This window comes from Stomoxys calcitrans, chromosome 4 (genome assembly GCF_963082655.1).
Source record: "Stomoxys calcitrans chromosome 4, idStoCalc2.1, whole genome shotgun sequence".
Classification (NCBI taxonomy): domain Eukaryota; kingdom Metazoa; phylum Arthropoda; class Insecta; order Diptera; family Muscidae; genus Stomoxys; species Stomoxys calcitrans.
This window is the reverse complement of record NC_081555.1, coordinates 130,819,343-130,843,793: the sequence shown is the minus strand read 5'-3', so window position 1 is coordinate 130,843,793 and position 24,451 is coordinate 130,819,343. Positions and strand designations below refer to the sequence as shown.

The 24,451-nt window shown below is 36.0% G+C and overlaps 3 protein-coding genes across 4 annotated transcripts in view; 1 reads left to right on the top strand and 2 right to left on the bottom strand.

Annotated features, from left to right (window-relative positions):
* LOC106086461 (apoptosis-inducing factor 3) overlaps positions 1–10,046 on the bottom strand; it is a 42,077-nt gene extending 32,031 nt beyond the window's left edge. The window contains exon 1 of one of the 2 annotated variants that reach the window (XM_059368349.1): positions 10,028–10,046. In XM_059368349.1, the coding sequence (XP_059224332.1) occupies positions 10,028–10,029 (2 nt within the window). In that variant the 5' untranslated portion in view covers positions 10,030–10,046. Of the gene's footprint in view, positions 1–9,869; positions 9,902–10,027 lie in introns of those variants that run through there. The other variant, XM_059368348.1, reaches the window with a different exon arrangement.
* Positions 1–24,451, top strand: part of LOC131997388 (general odorant-binding protein 28a-like) — a 91,721-nt gene that overhangs the window by 58,131 nt on the left and 9,139 nt on the right. The window lies entirely within an intron of this gene.
* LOC106086462 (glycerophosphocholine phosphodiesterase GPCPD1-like) lies at positions 18,817–21,043 on the bottom strand. The gene has a single exon (XM_013251150.2). The coding sequence runs from the start codon at positions 20,953–20,955 to the stop codon at positions 18,877–18,879; it is 2,079 nt and encodes a 692-aa protein (XP_013106604.2). The 5' UTR covers positions 20,956–21,043; the 3' UTR covers positions 18,817–18,876.

Sequence of the window (24,451 nt, the reverse complement as noted above, 5' to 3'; positions counted from 1 at the left end):
CTAAAAATGTTACTAATGTTCACGCTGAGAACATTACTAATGTTCACGCTGAGATTCGGCATCATAGGCGGACATACTAACCTCTGAACCACGGTGGCCTGAAAGTTATATAAGAGAGTTATCTCTAAATCTGAACCGATTTTGATAAAATTTTGCTTATTATTAACTTATTTGGAATTCAAACAAATTGCGTTGCATAGTGGGGAGATCGGGGAAAAATTGTAATTTTCTGAAAACGAAAATTCAAATTGAAAATAAATAAAAAGTCATTAAATTCGGCCGGTCCAAACCTTAGGTACTTCCCACCTTGGGTATACATGTGAACCACCTTTCGTCATAATATGGTGAAAAATGCATTATCTTTCCACCCATAGCAGCTATATCGAAATATGGACCAAATTCGGCACGGACATTGAGTCGTCTAATAAAAACAAGTCACAGTTAAATATTGGTATTTTTGGCGGCTATATCCAAATATAAATCTAAATATAAAAGCCTAACAGAAGTCACTTTGTCAGATTTCTGCGCAATCGGATAATAAATACGTCTTTTATGGGGGCTTAACTCAAAGATCGGTCTATATGGGAGCTATATCCAAATCTGTACTGAACTGTGCCGTCTTCAAGAAGGATATCGAGGGACCTAACAAAACTCACTGTCCCAAATTTCAACGAAATCGGACAATAAATGCGCCTTTTATGGGCCCAAGACCTTAAATCGAGAGATGGAACTATATGGCAGCTATATCCAAATCTGAACCCATCAGGGCCGTCTTCAAGAAGCATATGGATAGGCCTAACACAACTCACTCTCCCAAATTTCTGCGAAATCGGGCAAAACATGCGCATTTATGGGCCCAAGACCTTAAATCGAGAGATTGGTATATATGACAGTTATATCCAAATCTGCACCGATCTGGGTTAAACTGAAGAAGGATATCGACTGGCCTAACACAACTGTCTGTCCCTAATTTTAGCAAAATCGGATAATAAATGTGGCTTTTTTTTGGGGTCTTAGACCTTAAATCGAAAGAGCGATATTTAAATGCAGCTATATCCAAATCTAGACCGATCTGGGCCATCTTCAAGAAGGATATCGAGGGTCCTAACACAACTCTATGTCCTAAATTTCAACGAAATCGGACAATAAATGAGTCTTTATGAGCCCAAGACCTTATATCAAGAGATCAAACTATATGACAGCTTTATCCAAATTAGGACCGATCTGGGCCAAATTGAAAAAGATGTACAAGGGTCTAACACATCGCACTGTCCCAAATTTCGGCGAAATCGGAAAATAAATGTCCGATCGAGAGATCGGACTATATAGCAACTATATCCAAATCAGGACCGATCTAGGCCAATTAGAAAAAATCTGTAGAAGGGCCTAACACAACTCACTGTCTCAAATTTCAGCAAAATCGGATAATAAATGTGGCTTTTATGAGCCTAAGACCTTAAACCGGCAGATCGGTCTATATGGGGGCATATCAAGCTATACTCAACCAAATTTGTTACTCAAAGCAGCAAAAATGTTTGCTAAAAAAGCGGTTTTTGTCTGAAAATAGGAAAGCAGACATTACTGCTGTTTCAGAAAACATAGGACTGCTGTATTAACAAACATTTCTTACAGCTATTTATGGGCAGATCGATTTATATGGGAGTTATATCGGGTTAAAGACCGTATTGAGCCGTATTAGGCACAGTTTCTGGAAGTCATAACAATACACTACATGCTCAATTTCAACACAATTGGACAAAAATTGCGGCCCGGAAGGACTCAAGAAATCAAATCATGAGATCGGTTTATATGGGAGCTATATCAGGTTATAGATCGATTCGGACTGTACTTGGCACAGTTGTTGGAAGTCACAACAGAACCCTACATGCAAAATTTCAGTCAAAAACTGCGACTTCTAGGGGATCAAGAAATCAAATTGGGAGATCGGTTTATATGGAAGCTATATCAGGTTATAGACCGATTCGCACCGTACTTGGTACAGTTGTTGGAAGTCATAACAGAACACTAAAATAAAATTTCAGCCAAATTGGACAAAAATTGCGGCTTCGAGGGGGTCAAGAAGTCTAATTGGGAGATCGGTTTATAAGGAAGCTATATCTAAATTTGAACGGATATGGCCCATTTGCAATCCTCAACGACCTACATCAATATTAAGTATCTGTGCAAAATTGCAAGCGGCTGATCGTGATTTCGACATGCTATGGTGGTGGGTATAAAAATATGTTATTCCATGAGCAAGGTAACAGAAATCAACTTGCGGCCACATTAATTACCATTGCCACATAAAGCAATGCTCGAAACGGCTTGAAACGAAGTTTGAAAGACGTTGTAATGCATACAGGGTACCAACACATTTTATTGTTATGTTCTTCGCCATATGAACATAAATCGACTTTTGTTTAAGAAATCCATATAGGGTTCATTCAACCGTTTCATAAATGTTTTTGTAACCTAACAAAAAAGTGAATGTTCAATGGTAATGATTTTTAGATAATTGCCTGAAAATCACCCATTTGACGAATTCATGGGATACTAACAGTTGTTCAAACTTAGTGTTGAACGAAGTGAATAAGGAAACCATACAAACCAAAAAAACAAAAAAGAAAGGTCAGTGAATGTTGCTTTTTCTAATGGCGAATGAAAATAAGTTCAATCAAATGAATGAATGTCTGAAGGAGTGATAACGGCACAGTCATAAAGTAAGGTCATTTATCGTCCATGGAAACCGTGGCCTAATTATAGTTCATAATAAAATTTTACAACTAGATATTGCTGTGGGTTGGAAGAGATATGCAAAATTATTTTGGTAAATTCGGAAACCGGATCAAGGGGGTATATGTGGGTTCACTTAAGTTTTGAAAAAATAAGAATATAAAAGTTACACTCAAAAAAAGAAACAAAATCATTGATCATAAATGTCGGGACTTTGTTTATGATAAAATTGTAATAATTTGTGATTAATACAAAAGATGGATATTTGTTTATGGCTTAACATATTGTCAAACAATTTAAGTGCTGTAGTGTAGTGTCTGTTGCCTCGAGCCTGGCGCCGTTTGGTGTAAGATTTTAGTTTGTGGTATTTTTTTAATGCTAACTTTTTTTATTCCCACCGCCATAGGATGGGAATGTACTCGTTCATTCGTTCCGTTTGTAACACTGTCTGAAGGATGATCATACTCGATGTCCCCGCGTTAGCACCTCACCACCTCACGCATTCCATGATCGTCCGGATCTCCGCCTATAGGACCGTATTATATTCAGGCGGTCTAAAACAGATCTTAGTCCCTGGGTTTTCAATATAGACCCCAGGCCCACTCTGTCTTCTAGCTTTGATCCATCCTTGTAACATGATCTTCCAGATGACGAAATACTAGGGTTCCGTCAATCCAAGACTGTGCCGCTGGCAACAGTGCCTTGCACTCGACCTCAAGGTTCATCTGAGGTATCAGATCTGAAACCTCTTCTCTTTCTTCCAGGTTTCCTATCGCCGCCTCCATTATACCGAGATGGTATAATGATCAGCTCCCATCCTCAATCCATTCTCCCATCGTCTTAAGTCTCATAGCCGCAATGGTTGCCTCAAACTTAATCGGTATGTCAATGGGTCCGATATCTAGAATAGTATCCAGTGCCCTAGTGGGCGTGGTCCTCATCGTTTCGCCTATGCCAAGACTACATGTTCTTTGAACCTGTTGTATGGTCCTTAAGTTGCACTTTTTCTCCATAGCACCGTGTAAGAAATGCAACATTTTTTCACTCTCTGTAGGCAATACCATTACCAACGAATACTGTTTATAGTTTGTTTTTGAACAAACGAACACAAAATTTCGATTTGAGTTCAACATGTCGAAAAATGCTACACTTGTTTGCACAACCGAAAACACCATAAGAAGATAAGGAAGTTTATGAAGGCCTCATAATTCCTAATATACACTTTTTAATGCACCATTTTGTTAGAACGACCATTGATGACTTCTTGAACTCTTGGAAGAAGCAATTCTTATCTGTATTCAGAGATTTCATTTAGTCTTCCGAGAAAATTTCTTGTAAATTTCGACTTTAAGCAAACTTTAGAGAAAATTTCATGGAAATTTTGTCTTTAGAGAAATTTTCGTGAAAATTTTGTCTTTAGAGAAAATTTCATGGAAATTTTGTCTTTAGAGAAAATTTTATGGAAATTTTGTCTTTAGGGAAAATTTCATGGAAATTTTGTCTTTAGAAAATTTCATGGAAATTTTGTCTTTAGAGAAAATTTCATGGTAATTTTGCCTTTAGAGAAAATTTCATGGAAACTTTGTCTTTAGAGAAAATTTCATGGACATTCTGTCTTTAGAAAAAATTTCATGGAAATTTTGTCTTTAGAGAAAATTTCATGGAAATTTTGTCTTTAGAGAAAATTTCATGGAAATTTTGTCTTTAGAGAAAATTTCATGGAAATTTTGTCTTTAGAGAAAATTTCATGGAAATTTTGTCTTTAGAGAAAATTTCATGGAAATTTTGTCTTTAGAGAAAATTTCATGGAAATTTTGTCTTTAGAGAAAATTTCATGGAAATTTTGTCTTTAGAGAAAATTTCATGAAAATTTTGTCTTTAGGGAAAATTTCATGGAAATTTTGTCCTTAGAGAAAATTTCATGGAAATTTTGTCTTTAGAGAAAATTTCATGGAAATTTTGCCTTTAGAGAAAATTTCATGGAAATTTTGCCTTTAGAGAAAATTTCATGGAAACTTTGTCTTTAGAGAAAATTTCATGGAAACTTTGTCTTTAGAGAAAATTTCATTTCATTTTGTCTTTAGAGAAAATTTCATGGAAATTTTGTCTTTAGAGAAAATTTCATGGAAATTTTGTCTTTAGAGAAAATTTCATGGAAATTTTGTCTTTAGAGAAAATTTTATGGAAATTTTGTCTTTAGGGAAAATTTCATGGAAATTTTGTCTTTAGAGAAAATTTCATGGTAATTTTGCCTTTAGAGAAAATTTCATGGAAACTTTGTCTTTAGAGAAAATTTCATGGACATTCTGTCTTTAGAAAAAATTTCATGGAAATTTTGTCTTTAGAGAAAATTTCATGGAAATTTTGTCTTTAGAGAAAATTTCATGGAAATTTTGTCTTTAGAGAAAATTTCATGGAAATTTTGTCTTTAGAGAAAATTTCATGGAAATTTTGTCTTTAGAGAAAATTTCATGGAAATTTTGTCTTTAGAGAAAATTTCATGAAAATTTTGTCTTTAGGGAAAATTTCATGGAAATTTTGTCCTTAGAGAAAATTTCATGGAAATTTTGTCTTTAGAGAAAATTTCATGGAAATTTTGCCTTTAGAGAAAATTTCATGGAAATTTTGCCTTTAGAGAAAATTTCATGGAAACTTTGTCTTTAGAGAAAATTTCATGGAAACTTTGTCTTTAGAGAAAATTTCATTTCATTTTGTCTTTAGAGAAAATTTCATGGAAATTTTGTCTTTAGAGAAAATTTCATGGAAATTTTGTCTTTAGAGAAAATTTTATGGAAATTTTGTCTTTAGGGAAAATTTCATGGAAATTTTGTCTTTAGAGAAAATTTCATGGTAATTTTGCCTTTAGAGAAAATTTCATGGAAACTTTGTCTTTAGAGAAAATTTCATGGAAACTTTGTCTTTAGAGAAAATTTCATGGAAATTTTGTCTTTAGAGAAAATTTCATGGAAATTTTGTCTTTAGAGAAAATTTCATGGAAATTTTGTCTTTAGAGAAAATTTCATTGAAACTTTTGTCTTTAGAGAAAATTTCATGTAAATTTTGTCTTTAGAGAAAATTTCATGGAAATTTTGTCTTTAGAGAAAATTTAATGGAAATTTTGTCTTTAGAGAAAATTTAATGGAAATTTTGTCTTTAGAGAAAATTTCATGGAAATTTTGTCTTTAGAGAAAATTTTATGGAAATTTTGTCTTTAGGGAAAATTTCATGGAAATTTTGTCTTTAGAGAAAATTTCATGGAAATTTTGTCTTTAGAGAAAATTTCATGAAAATTTTGTCTTTAGGGAAAATTTCATGGAAATTTTGTCCTTAGAGAAAATTTCATGGAAATTTTGTCTTTAGAGAAAATTTCATGGAAATTTTGTCTTTAGAGAAAATTTCATGGAAATTTTGTCTTTAGAGAAAATTTCATGGAAATTTTGTCTTTAGAGAAAATTTCATGGAAATTTTGTCTTTAGAGAAAATTTCATGAAAATTTTGTCTTTAGGGAAAATTTCATGGAAATTTTGTCTTTAGAGAAAATTTCATGAAAATTTTGTCTTTAAAGAAAATTTCATGAAAATTTTGTCTTTAGGGAAAATTTCATGGAAATTTTGTCCTTAGAGAAAATTTCATGGAAATTTTGTCTTTAGAGAAAATTTCATGTAAATTTTGTCTTCAGAGAAAATTTCATGGAAATTTTGTCTTTAGGGAAAATTTCATGGAAATTTTGTCTTTAGAGAAAATTTCATGGAAATTTTGTCTTTAGAGAAAATTTCATGAAAATTTTGTCTTTAGAGAAAATTTCATGGAAATTTTGTCTTTAGAGAAAATTTCATGGAAATTTTGTCTTTAGAGAAAATTTCATGGAAATTTTGTCTTTAGAGAAAATTTCATGGACATTCTGTCTTTAGAAAAAATTTCATGGAAATTTTGTCTTTAGAGAAAATTTCATGGAAATTTTGTCTTTAGAGAAAATTTCATGGAAATTTTGTCTTTAGAGAAAATTTCATGGAAATTTTGTCTTTAGAGAAAATTTCATGGAAATTTTGTCTTTAGAGAAAATTTCATGGAAATTTTGTCTTTAGAGAAAATTTCATGGAAATTTTGTCTTTAGAGAAAATTTTATGGAAATTTTGTCTTTAGGGAAAATTTCATGGAAATTTTGTCTTTAGAGAAAATTTCATGGAAATTTTGTCTTTAGAGAAAATTTCATGAAAATTTTGTCTTTAGGGAAAATTTCATGGAAATTTTGTCCTTAGAGAAAATTTCATGGAAATTTTGTCTTTAGAGAAAATTTCATGTAAATTTTGTCTTTAGAGAAAATTTCATGTAAATTTTGTCTTTAGAGAAAATTTCATGGAAATTTTGTCTTTAGAGAAAATTTCATGGAAATTTTGTCTTTAGAGAAAATTTCATGGAAATTTTGTCTTTAGAGAAAATTTCATGGAAATTTTGTCTTTAGAGAAAATTTTATGGAAATTTTGTCTTTAGGGAAAATTTCATGGAAATTTTGTCTTTAGAGAAAATTTCATGGTAATTTTGCCTTTAGAGAAAATTTCATGGAAACTTTGTCTTTAGAGAAAATTTCATGGAAACTTTGTCTTTAGAGAAAATTTCATGGAAATTTTGTCTTTAGAGAAAATTTCATGGAAATTTTGTCTTTAGAGAAAATTTCATGGAAATTTTGTCTTTAGAGAAAATTTCATTGAAACTTTTGTCTTTAGAGAAAATTTCATGTAAATTTTGTCTTTAGAGAAAATTTCATGGAAATTTTGTCTTTAGAGAAAATTTAATGGAAATTTTGTCTTTAGAGAAAATTTAATGGAAATTTTGTCTTTAGAGAAAATTTAATGGAAATATTGTCTTTAGAGAAAATTTCATGGAAATTTTGTCTTTAGAGAAAATTTCATGGAAATTTTGTCTTTAGAGAAAATTTCATGGAAATTTTGTCTTTAGAGAAAATTTCATGAAAATTTTGTCTTTAGGGAAAATTTCATGGAAATTTTGTCCTTAGAGAAAATTTCATGGAAATTTTGTCTTTAGAGAAAATTTCATGGAAATTTTGCCTTTAGAGAAAATTTCATGGAAACTTTGTCTTTAGAGAAAATTTCATGGACATTCTGTCTTTAGAAAAAATTTCATTTCATTTTGTCTTTAGAGAAAATTTCATGGAAATTTTGTCTTTAGAGAAAATTTCATGGAAATTTTGTCTTTAGAGAAAATTTCATGGAAATTTTGTCTTTAGAGAAAATTTCATGGAAATTTTGTCTTTAGAGAAAATTTCATGGAAATTTTGTCTTTAGAGAAAATTTCATGGAAATTTTGTCTTTAGAGAAAATTTCATGGAAATTTTGTCTTTAGAGAAAATTTTATGGAAATTTTGTCTTTAGGGAAAATTTCATGGAAATTTTGTCTTTAGAGAAAATTTCATGGTAATTTTGCCTTTAGAGAAAATTTCATGGAAACTTTGTCTTTAGAGAAAATTTCATGGGCATTCTGTCTTTAGAAAAAATTTCATGGAAATTTTGTCTTTAGAGAAAATTTCATGGAAATTTTGTCTTTAGAGAAAATTTCATGGAAATTTTGTCTTTAGAGAAAATTTCATGGAAATTTTGTCTTTAGAGAAAATTTCATTGAAACTTTTGTCTTTAGAGAAAATTTCATGTAAATTTTGTCTTTAGAGAAAATTTTATGGAAATTTTGTCTTTAGAGAAAATTTCATGGAAATTTTGTCTTTAGAGAAAATTTAATGGAAATTTTGTCTTTAGAGAAAATTTCATGGAAATTTTGTCTTTAGAGAAAATTTAATGGAAATTTTGTCTTTAGAGAAAATTTCATGGAAATTTTGTCTTTAGAGAAAATTTCATGAAAATTTTGTCTTTAGGGAAAATTTCATGGAAATTTTGTCTTTAGGGAAAATTTCATGGAAATTTTGTCTTTAGAGAAAATTTCATGGAAATTTTGTCTTTAGAGAAAATTTCATGGAAATTTTGTCTTTAGAGAAAATTTCATGGAAATTTTGCCTTTAGAGAAAATTTCATGGAAACTTTGTCTTTAGAGAAAATTTCATGGAAACTTTGTCTTTAGAGAAAATTTCATGGACATTCTGTCTTTAGAAAAAATTTCATTTCATTTTGTCTTTAGAGAAAATTTCATGGAAATTTTGTCTTTAGAGAAAATTTCATGGAAATTTTGTCTTTAGAGAAAATTTCATGGAAATTTTGTCTTTAGAGAAAATTTCATGGAAATTTTGTCTTTAGAGAAAATTTCATGGAAATTTTGTCTTTAGAGAAAATTTCATGGAAATTTTGTCTTTAGAGAAAATTTCATGGAAATTTTGTCTTTAGAGAAAATTTTATGGAAATTTTGTCTTTAGGGAAAATTTCATGGAAATTTTGTCTTTAGAGAAAATTTCATGGTAATTTTGCCTTTAGAGAAAATTTCATGGGCATTCTGTCTTTAGAAAAAATTTCATGGAAATTTTGTCTTTAGAGAAAATTTCATGGAAATTTTGTCTTTAGAGAAAATTTCATGGAAATTTTGTCTTTAGAGAAAATTTCATGGAAATTTTGTCTTTAGAGAAAATTTCATTGAAACTTTTGTCTTTAGAGAAAATTTCATGTAAATTTTGTCTTTAGAGAAAATTTTATGGAAATTTTGTCTTTAGAGAAAATTTCATGGAAATTTTGTCTTTAGAGAAAATTTAATGGAAATTTTGTCTTTAGAGAAAATTTCATGGAAATTTTGTCTTTAGAGAAAATTTAATGGAAATTTTGTCTTTAGAGAAAATTTCATGGAAATTTTGTCTTTAGAGAAAATTTCATGAAAATTTTGTCTTTAGGGAAAATTTCATGGAAATTTTGTCTTTAGGGAAAATTTCATGGAAATTTTGTCTTTAGAGAAAATTTCATGGAAATTTTGTCTTTAGAGAAAATTTCATGGAAATTTTGTCTTAAAAGAAAATTTCATGGAAATTTTGTCTTAAAAGAAAATTTCTTGGAAATTTTGTCTATAGAGAAAATTTCATGGAAATTTTGTCTTTAGAGAAAATTTCATGGAAATGTTGTCCTGTTTTTCTTTAAAATGTCATTGAAAGTTTTATGAATACAAATCTAGTATAAAACAAATACTTCTACCTCTTCAGAGCTAGCATGACATATCATTATTTCACGCTGCGGGTGGTATCTTAATCATATGTTATTATCAAACAATATATGTACATATGTACCCTTCCATCTACATTAATATTCCCTTTCATGCAAATGATTATTAATTAAATATATGTCGATCTAACATGCTCTGGTTGGAATTTGACAACTTAGTACAGGTTGGACGTCACGTTTGCTGATAAGCATTATTTATCGATGGCACCACTTCTATTTATTAACACTTTATATTTGTACATATCACACTTCACATACAATATATTTGTTCTTCTTTTCTCAAATAGTATGGACAATTATGGCAGTATTATTATCACAAATTCATTCATCATTTGCAAGTATAACGTTTGAGTAAGCATAACGTAGGCCAACCGGCTTTATAATTTTTTTTCTTTACATTTGCAAATAATTTTCTTAACACATAAAACAGCACAGAGGCAATAATTTTAACTGAGCAATGTGATCATATGGTGTTTGTCACAGTGTGAATCATTTACCATAAGCAGCACAGCTGATAGAGTGTTGTAAGATTGTGAATGCTGTTAAAGCATTCACAATTGGTCAATCATAGCTAATACAAGAACCATACCGGCATACGAGTTATGCCAAGTTTCATTGCAATGAAATGAAGTCAGTGCTGTTATCAGAAGTTAATAAAAATCAAAGACCGTATACGACCAACACATTCGGTCTTCTTGGTCTTCCTAATATCGCAAATTATTACGAAACTACGCTCAATTGTGTTGAAAAAGTTTGTAATATATATATTTTCTTTATCTTTTGGCACCATTTGTAGCAAGTTTAAAGGCCTATTTTTTATTTTAATGGTGAAATTGCAAAATGTAAACATCATACCGCAAGTAATGGTGCCAAAAGATAAAGAAATTGTTTATATGTATATTTTACAAACTTGTTCAACACAATTGAGCGTAGCTTCGTAATAATTTGCAAATTAATTTTCTATTTACGAAGGAACACAGAGGAATTGATAAAAATGCTGCATTCCGCAAGCCAACTTGCTTGAATCTAATCTATGCCACATTTACGATATTAGGAAGACCAAACAGACCGTATGTCTTGGTCGTATACGGTCTTTGTTTATTAGAAAAGAAGACCAAGCTGTTTGTATAACTTGTAAAATTCCTAAAATCTTTGGTCACAATGTGCAACATTTACCGAAAGCAGCACAGCTGATAGAGTGTTGTATGATTGTGAATGCTGTTAAATCATTCACAATTGACCAAGCATAGCTAATAAAAGAACCATACGGCATAGGAGTTATGCCAAGTTTCAATGCAATGAAATAAATTCAGTGCTGTTACCAGTAGTGAATAACAATAAATTATAAAAAGATAATGGCGCTCAATTGTAATATAACGAGTTATATAAACCAACAAATAAACGCTGAATGCTACAAATGTTTTATAGGTGCCAATGCTAATATAACAAGTAAGAGCGTGCTAAGTTCGGCCGGGCCGAATGTTATATACCCTCCACCATGGATCGCATTTTTCGAGTTCAACAAAGGCAAACAAAGAATAATGATTAAGAACTGTTATGCTATTGGAGCTATATCAAGTTGTAGTCCGATTCGGACCATAAATGAATTAAATGCTGAACATTGTAGAAGTCATTGTGTAATATTTCAGTCCATTAGGTTAGGAATTGCGCCTTGTAGGGGCTCAAGAAGCAAAATCGGGAGATCGGTTTATATGGGAGCTGTAGCAAGCTATAGATCCATATATAGAGAAGCCGTGGTACAAAATTTCTGCCAAATTGGAGAAGCATTGCGCCCTCTAGAGGCTTAAGAAGTCAAGATCCCAGATTGGTTTATATGGCAGCTATATCTGTTTATGTTTAGAGATGGGCGATGGGTAAATACCAAAAAGGTATTTACCCGGTAAATTGGGTAAATACCCGGTTATTTACCCATTTATATCCAAAAGCTGGTTATTTATAATTTTGCAGATATCTTGGGTATAAAACATTTTCCGAACAATTTTCGATGATTCCACATTTTGTATATAAGCCAGACCTTTAATCCAGAAATAAGCAGAATTGTTGATTTTGGAGTGAAGATCAACGAAAAAACGCTTCCAAATTATTGACTTTTATTATCAAAATGCGTGGTCTTCCATCCAAGGTCATCCATTTTACGACCAAACCCATTTTTGGCTCAATGACATGGTAAATAAGTAGAATTGTCGATTTATGGGCTTTGGTACGGTTTACAGGCTGGTGGCATCATTGGACCGTACTTCTTCAAAGATCATGCGTATCGCAACATAACTGTGCATGGTGAGCGCTATCGTGTGATGATATCCACCTTTGCGGTTTATGGGCTTTGGTGCGGTTTATAGGCTGGTGGCATCATTGGACCGTACTTCTTCAGAGATGATGCGAATCGTAACGTAACTGGGAATGGTGAGCGCTAACGTGAGAAGATTCCAAAAATTGTTTCCCCCAAAAAGGCAAGAGGTTGACTAGCATGACATGTGGTTTCAACAAGACAGTGCCACATGCCACACAGCACGCGTAACAATGGACATATTGAGAGGCGAGTTTGGTGGCCATTTTATTTCACGTTCGGGACCGGTCAGTTGGCCGCCTAGATCGTGCGATTTAACACCTTTAGACTATTTTTTGTGGGACTATGTTAAAGCTCATGTCCATACAGCCAAGCCAGCTGCATTTAACGCATTGGAAGACAACATTGAAGCATTTATTCGTGAAATATCGGCCGAAATGTTGCAATGAGTATTCCAAAATTACACTAAGCGTATGGACCATTTGAGGTGCAGTCACGGACAACATTAGCATGAAAAAAATCTTCAAATATTAAATTATATGGACCGAACTATCGATTCGAATAAAGATTTCATGCATTTTTTCTGAATTTTATGTGTTTGTTCCTTGAAAAACTCTACTATAGCTCTTAAAAAATCGTCCATTTGAATGCATGGCGTCATTTAGTCATTTAGGGTGAAATTTCTCCTTCAATCACCCTACTCATCAACACAAGAAATTCGTTTAATTCCTCACATCTCCATTTATGAAACTGTAATTACTGCAACTATACCTTCATTCAACATTAGCTCAAGAATTGTGTTATTCAAGTTGAATTCTATTATAGTAGGGTATCTATCCTTCGATTGACTGACTGGCTGGCTGACTATCTAACAATGCCAAATAAGCGCATTTATGGCAACTACTTCGAACAGGCGATCAGAGCTATTAAGGGTACAACATTTTGCCACTTTCTAATATACTTAGCCCACCCTCTACTCCCATTTTGATTGTCGCAGCAGGTCTGCCTAGAGTAGATTCTTCATTATTAAGTCGTATATTCGTAAGAGCAAACTGTTGCTGTTGTCCTTGTGCTAGGATGCCATTAGCTGAACGTAATCATATGCATGTTTGTCAACAATTGAGGGGGGGAATGTACATACATGCGTGTTTATGTACAAATGCGTGCCAATATCTGCATGAATGTAATGAACAAACAGAGACAGGTTTCAGAAACTAAATTTATTCTTATAAGGCCTTTGATTGGGGGCGCTTGAGTATTACTTTTTTTAAAGAATATAAACAAATTTCTTTTAACATTTTCAAACTTAAAACATTACATTTTATTGTAGCAATAACTACTCGCTTTCGTCAAGAGATTTCTGAGTCCTCTAGAAAGGGTAATTTTTGTTAGGTACCAACTAAAATTTGTAGGTTTTTATCCTCTTGGTAGGCTAAACTCAATTTTTGGCATGAACATTTTTTGCCCATGAACATACCATTAAGGAACAGTGGCAAACTTCTCACATATCACTGAGAGCTGTCCAATTGAAGTTTTAGCTCAATGATTAGGGGTCTCCTCGGCAACCCTTGTCAATCTCCGTACCGGGTCAACTAGGTACGTAGATCTTGCTGCCATGGGATTGTGCATTAGGAAGTAATAACCACCGCTGAAAATTTTTTTCTGATGATCTCATCAGGATTCGAACCCAGTCGTTCAGCGTCATAGGCGGACATGATAATCTCTGCACTACGGTGGCTTCCAAGATAAATACAGTAGTAGTAGTGTAGTGTGTCGTATAATGAGGCGGCCGCCCTTACCGACGAAGGACTCCACCGGCTTAGACAGGTACGTACAACCGGGTGCCATTAAAAGTGCAGAATAATACAGCGGATGTCAAGGAGCCAAATACTGATGTAAGGGGTCTCACTGCTTAAATTTTCAGTAAAAAGGGCATAAGTTCAGATATTAACTTTAACTGGTATGATTGTTAAGGGATCTCTTCCAAATTTCGTATATTGTGCGTAGGAAATGCGGAAATTCAAATAGAAAACACGCCTAAGTGACAGCTGCATGCAAATATGGTCAGATCTGGACCAATCTCAGAAGTTGAGGAGTATATGCAACTTACTGTAACGGCGAAAATGGGTAGTAAAAGCGCATTTTTGGGCTCAAACACATGAATCGGGAAATCGCTTTATCCAAACTCGCCACGAATGTTCATTTAAATCGGGGCAAAAATAGAACTATGAACTCAAGATTTCTTATCAGGAGATCGATATAAAGTAATTTAAACAAACAGACGGACGGAGATGTCAAAATCCTCTATGAATAACGACGATCTAGTACTTTGTAGCGTTGAAGGGGGTGGGGAGGGGGATGGGGCGTACCCTTCCTTTATCCCAATTTTCAAAAACGCTTGATCTCGGAGATGGGTGCACCGATTTTAACGAAATTTTGTAAGCCACCTTATGGTACCCCAAAAACACGAAATTGGTATAAATAATAAATAATTGGGGTCAAATATCCTGGGGGGACGCCCCATCCTAAATCCCACCCGAACGGACATGTTTACCGATTGGAACAATATGGATATCAAACGAGAGATATTTAAGAGTAGAAATGTATGGAAGAGTACAACAGGCATCTTTCACCGTTTTGGGCAATATGGGAATCAAGTGCAAGGTATTTAAAAGTAGCATACAAATCTGACATAGGTATCCGGCGGCGCCCACCCCCATAACTCCCCAGCAGGACATATTTACTGATTGGGACACTATGGGTATCAAATGAAAGGTATTTCTGAGTAGAGTACGAACTTGGCATAAAAATAACACCCTAAGTGTCGGGGGGTATCTCACCCCCAAAGACACCACCCAACAGGACACTTTTACCGCTTTGGGCAATATGGGTATCAAACAAAGGTATTTAAAAGTAGAGGACAAATGTGACATAATAATTTATTTCTTTGTTTTTGAAAAAATATAATGAAAATGAAAATAATGAATAATGAAAAATAAAATGAAAGGTGTTTGAAAGTTGAGTACACATCTGTTATAAGAATTTGGTCCAAGGTGTCTACGGGGCCTCTCCAACACCAAAAACCCCTCAAACGGGCATGAATGTCCAACGTCACAAAATGGGTATAAAATGAAAGTTCTTTGAGAGTTGACTACGAATCTGATAAACACATTTGGGACCGAGCTTGGGACCGGCCCACCCACTAAATACACTTCGATAGGACGTGCAGTTCGATCGGTATAATATGAGAATTTTAACGAAAGGTCTATGGCAATAATGTTTGAATCTTATGTTGATAAAGGGTGATTTTTTTGAGGTTAGGATTTTCATGCATTAGTATTTGACAGATCACGTGGGATTTCAGACATGGTGTCAAAGAGAAAGATGCTCAGTATGCTTTGACATTTCATCATGAATAGACTTACTAACGAGCAACGCTTGCAAATCATTGAATTTTATTACCAAAATCAGTGCTCGGTTCGAAATGTGTTCATTCACCGTTCAGCGATGAGGCTCATTTCTGGTTGAATGGCTACGTAAATAAGCAAAATTGCCGCATTTGGAGTGAAGAGCAATCAGAAGCCGTTCAAGAACTGCCCATGCATCCCGAAAAATGCACTGTTTGGTGTGGTTTGTACGCTGGTGGAATCATTGGACCGTATTTTTTCAAAGATGCTGTTGGACGCAACGTTACGGTGAATGAACACATTTCGAACCGAACACTGATTTTGGTAATAAAATTCAATGATTTGCAAGCGTTGCTCGTTAGTAAGTCTATTCATGATGAAATGTCAAAGCATACTGAGCATCTTTCTCTTTGACACCATGTCTGAAATCCCACGTGATCTGTCAAATACTAATGCATGAAAATCCTAACCTCAAAAAAATCACCCTTTATAAGGATTCAAGAATCTAGGCTATGTCCGTTCTGCCGGACATGTAGATCTCGGCATGAAAGGACTCAAATAAATTGTCTTTTGGGTCTTGTGGCTACTAGAGAGTTGATATATATATATATATATATATATATATGGGAGCTACATTTATCTAAATCTGGACGGACTTTGATTAAATTTAACACTAGAACTAAAATATCAAATAAAACACCTCACACAAAATTTTATAAAGATCAAACCAAAATTGTGGCTTCTACAGCCTTAAAAGGCCATATCGGAGGGAAGATCTATATGAGAACTATATCGAAATCTGAACCGATTTTTATGAAATTTTGCACACATATTAGAACGTCAAATAAAACATTTCATGCAAAAGGACAAAGGGTTTGGCTATTCCAATCCATTACCAAAACCAAAAGAATAAAGTTGATCTAACATCCAAACTTTAGTGGGCGGACCCTCCCCTCACTCTATTTTCAAAAACGCTTGATCTCGGAGATGGGTGGGGCGATTTAAGCGAAATTTACTTTGTTTATTATAACTCGAAAACAGAAATTTGGTTTGCAAAACGGAAATATACACTAATAATGACTATATTAGGCTCAAATGAAAGGTATTTGAGACTAGAGCACGAATTAGATACAGGGGGGTCCACCTCAATACCTTTATACCGGACATATTCCCCGACCATAGCAATTTAATGTTCAAATGTAAGAGATTTGGGAGTAGAACACCAATATGATATCCACATTGGGGCCAAATATCTGAAAGGCCGTACCAGCACCACCACACACGAATTTTTTCCTGACCGCGCCAATATAGGGCTCAGATAAAAAAAGAGAGTGAAAGAAGGCGCAGCGGAGCGGGCCCTGTCCAGCTAGTCTTATGCATATAAAAATTAATTTATGTTTGTTTGTTTGTTCCGTATAGACTCAAAAACGGCTGAACCGGTTACCTTGAAATTTTCATAGATTGTGTGAGTTGGTCTGGAAGGAAACATAGGCTATATAATTTTATGATATCGGAAGGGGGGCGGACTCTCCCCCTTACCCCAAAAGTACTAACCAAAAATAACCGATCAGAACAATATGGGAATCAAATGAAAGGTATTCAGGAGTAGAGTACGAATTTCATACAGAAAAATTGGGTCCAAGTAACTGGGCGGCTGCCCCAACCTAAAAAACACCCTAAAATAGTGTTTTGGACGAGCATGACAATGTGGGACTTAAATGAAAGGTATTCGGAAGTAGACTATGAATACAGTCAGGAGGAAGGAATAGCCTTTATAATTTGTTGGTATCGGAAGGTGGCGGACCCTTACCCCAAAAACGCCACCCAAAACCAAAAGTACACTGATAGGCATAATATGGGTATCAAATGACAGGTATTGGAGACTAGAAAACAAATATCCTATTAAAGTTTGGGTGCAAGTACCCAGCGGGACGCTCAAGCCCAAAACTCCTCTAAACAGATATATTCGACGTTCTCATCAATATGGGATCACTGTGGGAAAATTATTCAGCAGTAGATTGCAAATGTGGCATAAAAAATTAGGTACAAGTAATGGGAGGTCCCAGTTATAAAAAAAAAACTATTTGGGGTAGAAATTGTAAAAAAAAACTATTTGGGGTAGAAATTGTTTGATTTTCGGGAAATTGATTCATTCGTTTTCGGAACAAAGACCCTGGGCTCCACCCACCCTCAAACACAACTTATTTACCGATCGTGCCTTTAAGGGGCTTGTATGAAATGTTTTTGAAAGAAGAGCATCTTGTATTTACTTTAATGGTTAATTGACCACCCCTGAAATATCCCCTAGACCGGAAATATTTATCAATACGGTAATATAGGACCCAAAAGAAAGGCATTTGGGAGTAGAGTAGAAATTTGCTAAGAAACCGAGCATGGGCAAACTTCTCACACATCAATGCGTGCATTCCGATTCAAGTTGAGTTTATCAATGATAAGGGACCTTTTTTATAGTCGAGTGCGAACGGTGTGCCGCAGTGCGACACCTCTTTGGGGAACATTTTCATTTTGTACATGACCATGCATGGCATGGTACCTCGCAAATGTCGCCAGCATTAAGAGGGGATAACCACCGCTATAAATTTTGTTCGATGTTCTCGCCAGGATTCGAACGCAGGCGTTCAGCGTCATAGGCTACAGTGGTACGACTTCGATATCCACATTCAGGACCAAGTGTCCTCACTCTTAAAAGATATTAGAGAGTTGAAGGAGGCCCAGCGGAGTGGGCCTGGTTTAGCTGGTATATTACAATAATGACTTAAAGACTAAAATCGCAAAAATTAACTACTCACGCATTTTACCGCATTTTAGGCTTGTAGAAAAATTGGTAGGTTTTAGTCGGGTTTGGTAGGGTTTTTCTTAAATTCTTGTATGAAATAATTTTCTTGATTGGCAAGACTCGTCATAAGTGTGTACTTTACTATAGCCTCTATGTCAGGAATGATTAATAACTCTTCATTTAAATCGACAGATCGGAATGATTCAGATATGGCATACGGTAAAGTCCTCTATTACTACATAATAAATTAAACGAAACTTGTTGTTCAAAACAGCAAAAAGGGTTTTCTGTTAAAAGTAAGATAGCAGGCATGCTGTTTCAGCATTTTTTTAGGGATATTTTTTAGCAAACATTTATGTCTGCTAATATTTCGAATAATAGCAGAATTACTGCTGTTATAGAGCAAAATTAACAGAAGACAGTTTTTTTTATTTTAAAAAATTCTTTGTCATTAATTTTTTACTTGTACTACTCCCTTACATCAATCACAAATATATTTTGTTTTAAATCATCTACATTCAATACATGATTAATGCGATCAAATATTATGCCATCCACACCTATGGCCTTTAAAGATCTGCGAATTTTTTCATCTCTAGTGCTAGAGCCCGAAGCAAAGAATCGTATGTTGCGATTACGCATGTCCACTACGTAACGAGCCGATTTTAAAATAGCATCTGCATCTGCCACAATCCCCCATAGCTGCAATGCGGTGACAAAATTTGTTGCATTTACCAAAGTATCACCTAAAGGATCCAAATATGCAGCATCACTATCCGTAGAATGGCAAATGAAGACAACAGGATAACGATTTTGTTTAAAGCGTATCAAGGAGCAAATATTGGCATCAAATGAGGAAAATATTATGGGTCTGGAATCGCCAGCATTAGTGAAGACCTCTTGCAAAATAGTGTCCACAAATTCGTTTTTATCCATGTCTGGTTTGAAGTGTTCTTCCCATTCTTTGTTTGTGAATCTCTGGGGCCATTTTATTTCGACAAGGAATGGCAATGTGGGAGGCATCTTCTTTAGAATTTCTTTTAGCATAGGAAAGGGTAAACTTAAATTTTTATCTTCGAGACAGGCTTTAAATCTTTGATTTTCCTTGGGATTGTGATAAACCTCAACTTGCTGTAATTGCTGAAGCGAAAGTTTATTCACAGGCAGAACTTTAACGCCCGATTTCAGAACTTTAACGTAACTGTTGACAACACTGATTTCCTTTTTATGCAAAAATAGTTTCATTACATCGTATTCCTTTTTGCTTAATTCATCCTTGTTGACAATGTAAAGTTGAAAGTCATGATAGACAATGGGTACTCGGTCTTGAGTGAGTTGAACATCGAATTCAATCATATCGGCTCCATGTTCCACAGCCTTTTGAAAAGAGTGGAGAGTATTTTCTCGTAGAATATTGTCTTTGCACCAAAAACTTTTTCCACATCCACGATGTCCTATATCTAAGACTTGGTGTTGTCTCTTGCATTCACGTTGCTGGGAGTCATTTAAGAGAAATTCGTAACCTGGCAAAGGTTTTATTAGCAAATAATCCAAGGATAAGGCACCAATCGGACGATGTTTGGTGGCACATAAGATGGTCATGTGAAGATTGCCTTCAGCGCCATGCAAATATTGCGGCAGCACATATTGATAACCAATATGATAGGGTGGAATATCCTCCGCAGCTTTTTGGGGGATGGTGTAAAGCTCAATTAAATAGGCAGTGTTGGGTAAATCATCCAAAGTCAAATGGAACATGAGAATCTCTTGGGGGTCACAAGGTGTGCCATATTTAGACTGGCTTCTAAATTCTCCATTGCCTTTAGGGCCCATAGAGGCAACTTCACAAAAGGCGAAACTGGCCCTCGATGATGGATCCTCTTTCTGTTGTACCTTTGAATCGCTATAAACTAATCGGGACATTTTCCCATTCCCACAATCACTTCGGGTTTTTATCTTCATGGGACTAAGTTTTACACAGTACAAGTAAGTCGCATCCTTCAGCTCATGTGTTTTCATATGGAAAGGATTTCCGTGCAATTTAAATTGAACCCCCACAGCATGAAGTCCAATCCAGCCTCTTTCTATTTGATATATACCATTTTGCATGCCAAATACATCGAACGACATGGCCTCATGCTCCTGTTCATCTTCACGTCGTATTACACGCCCGCCCTTATGAGCTTCCCAAAACCGCACAATTCTATGACCACGCCCATTGTGAGCACATATTAAATATCTGTAGCGTATATCATCTTTACGTGGTAAACTGATTGAGGCAGTCCATAGACCCGGGCAGTTTAAGTCCTCCAAAAGTGTTAAAAGCACACATTGCTGTAACTGCCAGCTGCCTAAGGCTTCTATGCTGCCGCTGAGAGCCACAATTTCATTGTAGCATAATTTTCCATCATATTTTACCGTGAATTTCCACAGAGATTCTGATATCACCGAGCTCAACGAAGTAGTTGGTGTTGGGGATGCGGGTGTGGGTATTGGTGTTGGTTCCTTGCGAATAAGTTCCTCGTCGGCGAAAAACCAGCGATGCATTTCGTTTTAGAAAATACAAGTTACGAACAAAACTTAAAGAAAACTTGAATCGAAAATTTAAAATTTAAAGACAATTTGACATTTGCCATAAAATTTAATGACGTCCTTAAAAACAAAATTTAAGAAAATAGTTCATGAAAGTAAAGCTTTGTAGTTTTTTCGTCAAAGCATCACATTTCAGCAGAACTTTGTACAAAATTGAAGTCCGAAAATTCTACCGAAGAATTAAACATCACACCGATGGCTTTGGTAAAGGCACATCCTCCTGCTGAGGATATGGAAGAACTCTTTTTCCAGATGCTGGTATTCTGGTATACGATGATGGTAGTCATGAGTATACCACAGAACCAAACATTGAGTATGTTATGGAATGAGTACCGCCTACTCAGAATGAGGTACAAAAGGCAGTGACCCAGCTGATAAACAATAAGGCAGCAGGAGCCGATGGGTTGCGTCACGCTGATAAGGCGTATACACAGCATGTTTTGTCCCATCCACAAAAAAGTGGACAAGGCGGTATGTGGCAACTACATAGGAATAAATCTCCTCCCCATCGCATTATCGTACTGTGTGAATGATTAAAGTCTTAAGTCAACGAAATAATTGGGCCCTATCATTGTGACCTTAGACCTGGTAAATTCAGCATATACCGGATTTGGCGCAGTTTTACGCTGCAATCCTGGAAAAGACCTGGGAAGAACAAATCAACACCTACTATCGTTTCATTGACTACAAAGCCGCCTTTCGACAGCCCTATACGTTCAAAGGCATTTCAAGACATGTCTGAATTTGGTAGTCCTGCAAAACTGACACGGCTTCGCAGGATGACGCTCGCTGATACACGCTCAGTTAGAAAGGAAGAACCTGTTCGAACCGTTCAATAAAAAACGAGGTTTCAGACAAGGAGACAGCCTTTCCTGTGATCTCTTGAGAAGAAAATGCGAGAAGCAGGTGTGAATAGGCATGGCACACTTCTCACAAGAGAACATATCCTCTCAAGCAGAGGAGGAGCAAAGTCACCTCTCGGCAGACGAAAATTACACTATACAAGACACAGAAACTACCTGTCCTGTTGTATGGCTCCAAAGCATGGGTACTTGCGAAGGCAGATGAGTCAGTACTTGGAGTGTTTGCGAGAAAAATCCTTCGTAAAATATATGGACCAGTCTGCGTTAAGGGAAAATTTAGGCGTTGTATGAACCACAAGCTGTATGACGACGAGAGCATGGTTAAACGCATTAAAATACAACGGTTGCGTTGGATAAGTCATGTCACAATGGATGGAGAAACTCCAGCAAAGAAGTCTTTTGAAAGCGACCATAATAGAATACGCAAAAGGGGTCTAAAGCCGGACAATATCCTGCAATGGAATCTCAATAAGGGCCAATTAAAGATTAGTAAGAAGTTTTTTATGGTAAAATGAAGCCTTGAGAAGCTTCCAACCATGTAAGTCTCCCGGACCTGATGGCACATTTTCGGCGCTACCACAGAAGGAGGCCGACTATCTGGCTCCCCATTTGGCCACTATTTGGATTTTTATGTACTCCGAAAGCCTGGCAGTAGGCAAGGATGGTATTTACACCCTAGCCCGACAAGGCAAGTTATGCGACACCAAAGGCCTACAGGCCTATGAGCCTTACGTCCTTCTGCTCGAAACCATGGAATGCATTGTGGATACCATGATAAAGAGTAGGACATCCAGCGAACTGCTTAAATACAAACAGCATGCCTATGTCATGGGAAGGCTGGTGGAAACTGCCCTGCACGAGGTTGTGCATAAAATAGAAGTATCCTTCGATGCCAAGACGTACACATTAGCGGTATGCATTAACATCGAAGGGGCTGTTAACAATGTGTAGACCAACACACTACTCCAATCCTTAGATCAGTACAGGGTGGACCAAGTCCTTAGAGGCTGGATAAACCATATGCTAAGGAACAGATGGATAAATTGTGGGTACCATGACATAAATATAAGGGAGAAAGTGGCACAGGGTGACATTTTATCGTCACTCCTATGGGTGACCACCATTAATAACCTATTACGGATGCTGACTGCTACCCAGACCATGTTATAATAGTTCTAAGGGATAAGGATCCGAACAAGCTATGCAGAAGGGCCGAAAGGGTCCTGCAGATGGCAAACGACTGGACTAGACTTAGGGGTCTCAATGTTAGAAAAGACCGAAATCTGCTTGTTAACGAGGAAGACTAAGCTGGGGCAATTTAAAGCACCACGCTTCCTCAATAGAACGATTTCGACATCTGACAAGGTCAAATACTTATGTGTGATCTTGGACAAGAAACTGACTTGGAAGTGTCATATTCAGAAGCTTACCGAGAAGGCTCACAGATGTTGGGCACTAAGAAGTCTGTAGGCTCGAAATGGGGCCTGAATCCGAGGATAGTCAAAGGCTCTACAAAAGCGTGAATAGACCAATACTACTCGCCAATACGCTTCGGTGCTTTGATGGACTGCTAATGGAGAAAAAGTGCAACATAAGGACCATACAACAGGTTCAGAGAACAAGTTGTCTTGGCATAGGCGGGCCATGAAAACCACACCCACTAGGGCACTTGAGACTATTCTAGATATCCGACCCATTGACATACAGATTAAGTGTGAGGCAGAAATAGCGCCCATGAGACTTACGGCGGAGAATGGAGTGAGGATGGGAGCAGCTCATACCATCGCGGTATAATCGAGGCGACGATATGAAACCTTGACTTAATGGAAGAGGTCTAGTCCAAGGGGTCTCAGTGTTAACCCAGAGAAGACTGAAATATGCCTGTTCACGAGGAAGACGAAGGTGGACCAATTTGACGCACCAGGTTTCCTCAGATTTCGATATTTGACAAGGTCAAATACTTAGTGGTGATCTTGGACAGGAAACTGAATTGCAAGTGTCACATTCAGAAGCGTACCGAGAAGACTCACAGATGTTGGGCACTATGTAGACGGGCCGTATGCTCGAAATGGGGCCTAAATCCGAGGATAGTCCACTGGCGGGATTAGACTGATACTTACTTACGCCTCAGTAGTTTGGTGGGCTACGATGGAAAAAAAGTGCAACGTAAGGATAATACAAATACAGGATAATACACGCCCACTAGGGCACTGGAGACTATTGTAGATATCCAACCTATTGACATACAGATTAAGTGAGAGGCTGCCAATGCGGCTATGCGACTTAAGGCGATGGGAGAATGGGTTGAGGATGGGAGCAGTTCAGTTCACCATCGCGGTATAATCGAGGCGACGATGGAAGAGGTTTCCGATCGGATACCTGAGACGCTTAAGTGTCGTCGAGTGCGAGGCACTGCTGCCATCGGCAGTGACAGAACCCTAGCATTGCCGTCTGGAAGATCATGCTACACGGATGTATCAAAGCTATTGGATATAGTGGCCCTGGGGGTCTATATTGAGAACCCAGGGACTGAGATCTGTTTTAGACTGTCTGACCATAATACGGTCCTACAGGCGGAGATCCGGACG

What these genes read in the sequence shown, in the direction of transcription:
- LOC106086462 (XM_013251150.2), bottom strand. Translation starts at nt 20,955, where the DNA reads ATGCATCGCTGGTTTTTCGCCGACGAGGAACTTATTCGCAAGGAACCA.